Consider the following 7,133-nt stretch of genomic DNA (forward strand, 5'->3'; position numbering starts at 1 on the left):
CCAAAGCCGAGTGCGAACCGAAGGAGCCTGAGGGAGAAACCACGGAGAGGGAAGCGAGGAAAGGGGTTGGGGTAAGGATGTATGTGCGTGTGTGTGTGGGGGGGGAGGTCAGATCACTTGTGAATGGCTTGAAAAAAATAATTGGGGGAGGGCGTGGAGGGGGGGAAGCGGAAACTTTCCTATAAAACTCAGCAAAAGTCCCTCCTCTCCACGTCAGGCCAATGACACTGCTGCCCCCAAACTTTCCGCCAGCAGGAGCTATAAGAACCTCCAAGTCTTCAACTTTCTCCCAATCCCAGACACCTCGAAGGGGCTCCAAGGAGGGATCGGGAGGGATTTTTTTTTGGTTGGCGTTTTTTTTTTCCTCTTGGATCCTGATGCCATCCCCCCTCCCCCCAAAGTGAGGTCCTCCCTCCCTCCCTCCCTCCTCCTCCTCCTTCTCCTCGCAGGCCAGCGAAGCAGCCGATCAAGGGGGAGCTGGCGGGTTAGGTGCCCCCCTCTTCTCCCTGCCCTCCCCCCCCTCCCGGCCCGCTTCTCGCGTCTCCCCCCAGAGATGATGCAGCAGGACGAGTCAAACTCGCCAGTCTCCCCCGCCGACGACAGCTTGAGCAACAGCGAAGAGGAGCCGGACCGGCAGCAGCTGCCCAACAACAAGAGAGGGGGGCGCAAGCGGCGCTCCAGCCGCCGTAGCGCCGGCGGCGCCGTCGGGGCCGCGGACGAGCCCTGCAGCCCGGCCCAAGGCAAGCGGGGCAAGAAGTGCGGGTCGGGCGGGGGCGGCGGGGGCGGCGGCAGCAGCAGCGGCGGCGGCAGCCCCCAGTCGTACGAGGAGCTGCAGACCCAGCGGGTCATGGCCAACGTGCGGGAGCGGCAGCGCACGCAGTCGCTGAACGAAGCCTTCGCCGCCCTGCGGAAGATCATCCCCACGCTGCCCTCGGACAAGCTGAGCAAGATCCAGACCCTCAAGCTGGCGGCCAGGTACATCGACTTCCTCTACCAGGTCTTACAGAGCGACGAGCTGGACTCCAAGATGGCAAGCTGCAGCTATGTGGCCCACGAGCGGCTCAGCTACGCCTTCTCGGTGTGGAGAATGGAGGGCGCCTGGTCCATGTCCGCATCTCACTAGCAGGCGGCGTCCCCCACCCGCATCCCCCCGGCAGGAGCCCTAGGTAAGGCAGGGACACCGAAACCGGCGGGGAGAAGGGGGAGAGGGGTGGGCAGCTGAGGGGTCGCAGACTGCGCCCTGGGCCGGGCACGCGTGGCCGTGGGGAGAGAGGGGCCCTCCCCGTCCGGCGGGGCCTGGCTTCCAGGGCCGGCCGGAGAGCAGGGCGGCTGGAGGTGCCCCCCGTCCCCCCCCGGCGCGTCCCTCCCCCTGCGCGGCCCGAGGTGCGCCCACGGCCCCGCGGGGCCCACGCGTGGCGGGGCGCTGCCGGCTGCCGGCGGGGGTGGGCTGCGGGCGGGGAGGCGGCGGCGGCGGTGCGGGTGTGCCCCAGCCAGATGGGGCCGGCCTGAGATCACTTTTTCACCAAACGCTGCGGAGCCAGCGGGGCTGCTGGGATGGTTCCTGCTGCTGCTGCTAGTATTTTGAAGTGAATCCATGTCCGGCTGTGTGCTTCCCGATGAGCGTTTCCTACCGCCCCAGCAGCCCCCTTCCCTCGGCTCTGACACCGCTGGCTGCCGGACCGGGGTGTCACCCGGTCACCGCACCGTCTGCACGGCAGAGGCAGGCGTTTCTCCCTCCTCTATTCATGCCCCATATGTGTATTTCCAGGGACAGAGAGGTGTAGGTAGATGTATGTGTATCTTTCATTTCAGTAACGAGTTTTCCGCCCTCTCTGGGTTTTTGCAGATGACATTGTTCCCACAGAAGGAGAAAATGGACAATCTAGAGACTCTGAAGTTGGATACGATTTTTTTGGTCTTGTCTAAAAAAAAAATATATACCAAGGATTTCTTGGAAATTAGAAGAGCAATATCCAAATTCAAAGCAGGGCGTGGGGAGCACTTAAGGAAAGAGAAAGAGACAAGGGCTTTGGACAGTGACTACCCTTTGGGCGTCGGTACAATCCACACATCTCTGCATTCTGATAGAAGTTTGAATCGTTCGATTTTTTTTTTTTTTTATTTTGACGAAGAATGTTGGAATCTTTTTTTTTTTATTTGCCTTTTTTTTTTTTTTTTTTGCATGCATTCCCAAGAGGTCGTGTCTATGAGCCACTGATGAAAGGAAATAGATTATTGTGGACTTTCTTCATTCTTGAATGAAATCAAACAACCAACCAAAAATATCCCTGTAGAGATGAAAACTTTTTTTTTTTTTTTTTTTTTTTTTTTTAGGGGGGTATAAGCTGGGGTCAAGCTGTTATATACCCGGTTCCTAACTTTTTTATTATTATTATTTTTCCTCTGAGAAAAAAAAATAAACATTTTATTTATTTATTGATGACCCATGTTAAAATGCAAATAGATCCGGTGTCTAAATGCATTCCTATTTTTATGATTGTTTTGTAAATATCATTGTATATTATTTTTCTGCAATAAATAAATATGATTGAAATTTTACTAACCTTAAAGTTTGGTCTCTCTGAGAACTCAGGGTTGGAGCTGGAGATAAATACCTGCTTGTTTAGCTGTAAAGACACCCAAGAGAGAGGGGGCACTAGTATAAACAAACCAGGCGAAAAACGCAAATAAACTAGCTACTGACAGACACAGGCACGTTATTTATTGAGACAGCTTTATTATTCTGCGCTGAAGCTCACTGCATCTGGGGTGGAAGATACTCTCTTCTCTCTTTCTCTCCCTTTCCCTCTTTAATGTTAACGCCGAGCGCCGCGGAGGTCCGGCGCTGCCGCTGTGCTTTGCCCCCCCAGATGTAAGGCAGGAGGAAGGCCCATTCCCCAGCCCGCGGAGCAGGCATATTTGCTGATATCCCTGAGGAAGAGGCCACAGGTTTAAACAGGGATTCATCCATCCACAGGCAAAGCGAGAGAAAGTGAGATTGAAATAGGGAAGTGTCTAGCGAGTGGGTTTTCCGGTGGAAGTGATGTTTGACTGCTCTGCTCTCTAGGGTTTTATATAATATATAGGCTAGCGATCACATTTTCGTTGTACAGAGCACGGAGGGATACGCTAACCCGCCCTCTTCTTTTCTACACGTAGGGCGCATGTTACCTCTGTCTCTCCTCACGATACCCTCTGCGGGGTCCCAGTATGCGGCGAGACCCCAGTTGTAAGAGAGAAGAAATCTCCAGATCTGAGGGCTCGGAAGGAAGGTGAAAAGGGAAGTTGTTCGAACACGAAAAAACCAACCTCCAACCCAAAACAAAGCCAAACCCCAACCCTTATAACCGGACAGCTGATTCCGCCTCTGCTGTCACTTGCTCTTCCTCCTAGCGCTTCGCAGCCGGCGTGTGCCCGGGGAGCGGCACCTCCTGCCCTTCCGCGGCTGCGAAGGGTGCGCGGGTGCGGAGCGCCCGCCCCGGCCCTGGGAGCCGAGCAGTGTCCCCCGCGGAGACAGGGACCCCGCCGCCGGGATTCAGCCAGTGTCTGGGGTAAATAGGATGGGGTGTTTTTTCAAAACAGAGCCTGTTTGCATAGCCCAGGTTGAGTTGACTTTATTGCCTGAATGTTTTTGTTTCCATATCCACATATTACCGTCTATTGCTGACATAACAGTATTATGAATTTAATATCGCGCATATTTTAGGCCAGTGCGCAATGTTTACAGTAGAGAGCCCGCAGCGCTTGTTTGCACTGCCGGATTAGCGAGGACTTGGAAATTGGATGGGGGCTGTGGTGGTCGCGGCCCTCCGTGATGGAGAGGAGGGGGTGCCGCTGCGAGCTTCCGGGGGGTCGCTGCCTCCCCCCCGGCGCCCCGGCACCGGCAGCTCCCCCCTCAACGATTCGCACCTCTCGAAAAACCCGGCTCCGATGCGATCCGGCTACCGAGGAGGAGGTAATGTCTGTCCACGTTACTTCGGCTATAGCAAAAGCGTGGGGCAAGGGGATCCGACGCGGGGCTTTAGCCGTGGGGCTAGGGGGATTTGAGGGTTTGGGTGGTTTCGGTTGTTCTTTTTGGGGGAGAAATCACACTGGGGATAAGGGGGAAATACGCCCCACGTTCAGGAAGAAAACAGGTCCGGAAAAAACCGAGATGAACTGCTCAATGCTGAGGGGAAGGCGCGTTTCCTGGACAGGGATACTTGCGAAATATAAACGAGGAATCAAGTGCGTTTTAAAACCCCTCCTCACCCTTAGAAATGGGCCCAGAAATCCGGAGCAACTCCACTTGATGGACTCAAACCTGACTGACTCCGTCGCAACCAACGAGCGGCCTCTGGCCGAGCCTGTGCTAGCCCTTTCCATCAAGCCGAAATACTCGGGTGAGAAAAATCCCCAATTCCCGTCCGGGGGGTTCATGCCATCGTCGCTTCTTCCCACGTCACCCCTAGGTCCCTCCAGCCGAGTCCCTGCCGGTGCCGCAGCCCTCCCCGAGCACCCGGGCACTCAGCCGGTGCGCTTTCCCGGCTGCGAACGGCTAAGTTTCCTTCATTAAAATAATAATAATACTACTACTACTAATAAAAAAAAAATCATAAAGAGGAGATGATCCTGATTTAAAAATACAAACGTGTCCTTTCCTGGGTTGGAATTGGGGACTGCAGAGGCCTGGTATTCCTAGGGCTAGAGCCAAAAGCGATTAAGTCAGAATCAGGCTTACTGAAGGAAAAAAAAAAATAATATGTATATTAATTTGACTTCTGGGAATTTTAAACACTCTTGCAATGAGAAAATGATCTCTGCCTTTGGAAGTCCTGATTGATTTTGATTCTTTCTCCGAGACATCAACATGTCCCGTTCATTCGCAGACAAGCAAACCCGAGCGGAGAAGAAAGAGGTCCGCGTCCAAGCAGCTCCCCCGCCTCATCATCACGGCCCCGGCCGCGCCGTCGGTCTCCGCGGAGCGCGGAGCTGGCGGAGCGCGGAGGCGGCGGGTGCCGGCGCTGCCCGGCCGCGGGTGCTCGGCGCTGCGCCTCCTGCGGGGCGGCGGGCGGGGGGCGCCGGCCGCGGGCCCTCGCACATTCCTCGGTTTGGCAGGGGCCGCCCCGCTGCTTTCTCCAGGCCGGTATCGGATTCCTCCCAGGCGTATGATTTCACTTGAAGTCCTGCCCAGGAGCCCTTCAAAGTGCGCGCTTCTCCCGCTCCCATGATGTCAGGCGGTTTTCCCTGCATCTGTAATTTTAAGCAAAACAAACAAACGCGCGGTGGGAGGATGGGGGGGGGGGGGGGGGGGGGGGGGAGAACGGGGCGGGGGGAACACACAAGAGTCACGGAAACGCCGGGGAAAACGCAGGGGAAAACGGGCTCACCTGCGATGCCGGCAGCGCGGGCACCTGCCGCCCGGGGCGAGCCACCGCGGGGCTCGGCATCTCCGGGAGAGACTTTCGGGGAAGGGGCTCAGCTCCCGGCGCTGGTCCCAGCCCGGCCCGGCGCTGCTCCTAGCCGCCCTCCGTGGCTGCGCCCGCCCGGTTCACACAGCTCTCCCTTCACCTGCTCTGCTCTGGCAGGCAGCGGGCCCGCCGGCGAGAGCTGGAGCGCTCCGCCATAAATTAGCATCTTTGGGAAAAGGGTGGTGGTGGTGACGGAAAGTCCAGTCCACCCCGTAGAGGGATCCGGGAGGCTAAGGCGAAAAAAAGAGGCGCACATGTTTTATTTGCTGCACAACATAACCTGCCCTCAGTAAACATGGCACAGGATGTATTTTACATTAACTTCTGCACCAGCTTCTTTCGACTTCAGTCCACTTAATGTTCTTGGCAAATCAAAGCACGTGTCCTTTGAAGAAGGTGTGTAATTGGAGTTTAAGGCATGTATGGAATTCCCAGATGTCTATAAAGTAAGAAGGAGCATTTGGCAGGTCACTTGAAGGTGGAGCAGGTTAAAATCACTTGTACAAAGTCCCCCTTTTCTTTTTTGAAAGCAAACAGCCGGCCATTTATAAGGACCAAGTGATCGAGATTGCGGGAGGCTTAGAGCGGTTTTACAGAGCAGGAACAATAAAGCTCCGGAAACATAATGATGATGATAACACCCGCCTGAAAATACGAAACAAAACGCAAAACAACCCCAAATATTCAGATCGGGGGAAAATCTGTCCGTTCTCCCAGTAATTCCCTGTCTCCTCTGCCCGCTCAGGAGCGCTTGCACCCCTCTTACTCAGGCAATTTTCTTATCTTGGGTAGCCGACACTTCCCGGCTCTTTTCAATAAGGGGTGGCATTAAATTTGCAGGAACTTCACGCAATTTCTCCTGTTCCCTACATGGACACGGGCAAAAGAGGACGCGTTTCACTCCAAAATAATCCTGACGAATCACACTGAAATCAACACAGCTACAATGATAACAGTAGCAATTAATAATAGCAGAAGTAATAATGGAATCAGTTTGGGACGATTAAGCGCTCATCATCTGGCTTTGGGAGCTTTACTAGTGTTCGGGCAAAATATCAGCCCGAGCAGGACCGCGGGTTTGCTTGGAGGGATGCAGCAAATCCTGTTTGCTGCGACGCCGAAATCCCGCCGCGCAATATTGCGGCGGGATGGGGACCCGCTCTGCCCCCCCTAATGCGGGGAACCCTGGACGTGGGAGGGGGCGGGGAAGGGGGGAAAGGGTGCTCTTGGGAAGGGTCGAGGTGGCCCCCTCATGTTTAGGGTTGCTTTGTTCTGTTTGGGACGAGGCAGAGTCATTAAACAAACAGTCCAGAAAGGAGCAATACACAACGGCTGCAGCCGTGGGGGAAAGGGGAGCTTCAGAGGGGAAGGGATTTTGACATGTGAAAAGTTAAGCAGGTACCTGAAGGGGGTTTATTTTGACCAGATGTTAGAGCTTTTATGAAAATGTCACGTGAAGCGAACAGATGTACAACTTGCAAATGGAGCCCCGCCTTGTAAATACTGGGAAGAGAAAGGCTCACAGAAAATCAAGCGTAAATCATGCTTGCCATTTTCTATATGTGTGTATTTATACATAGATATACAGTATGTAGGTTCTATTTAAACATTGCTTTTTATTTGTTTGTTTGCGGAAAAGAAAACGCAGCTGTTTGGTTCAAACTTGCTAGCTTCTTCCACTGT

At 54.5% G+C, this 7,133-nt stretch overlaps 1 protein-coding gene across 2 annotated transcripts; it reads left to right on the plus strand.

Annotated features, from left to right (window-relative positions):
• The first annotated feature begins 230 nt into the window (after window positions 1-230).
• TWIST1 (twist family bHLH transcription factor 1) lies at window positions 231-4,000 on the plus strand. Of its 2 annotated transcripts, none has more exons than XM_075746054.1 (2): window positions 231-1,166; window positions 3,160-4,000. In XM_075746054.1, the coding sequence occupies exon 1, from the start codon at window positions 554-556 to the stop codon at window positions 1,121-1,123; it is 570 nt and encodes a 189-aa protein (XP_075602169.1). In that variant the 5' UTR covers window positions 231-553; the 3' UTR covers window positions 1,124-1,166; window positions 3,160-4,000. The 2 variants fall into 2 exon arrangements, with proteins under 2 accessions (XP_075602169.1, XP_075602167.1); XM_075746052.1 differs by lacking the exon at window positions 3,160-4,000 and adding an exon at window positions 1,847-2,559 and having other exon boundaries at window positions 236-1,166.
• The last annotated feature ends 3,133 nt before the right edge of the window (window positions 4,001-7,133 follow it).

This window comes from Balearica regulorum, chromosome 2, assembly GCF_011004875.1.
Source record: "Balearica regulorum gibbericeps isolate bBalReg1 chromosome 2, bBalReg1.pri, whole genome shotgun sequence".
NCBI lineage: Eukaryota > Metazoa > Chordata > Aves > Gruiformes > Gruidae > Balearica > Balearica regulorum.

What these genes read in the sequence shown, in the direction of transcription:
- TWIST1 (XM_075746054.1), top strand. Translation starts at nt 554, where the DNA reads ATGATGCAGCAGGACGAGTCAAACTCGCCAGTCTCCCCCGCCGACGAC.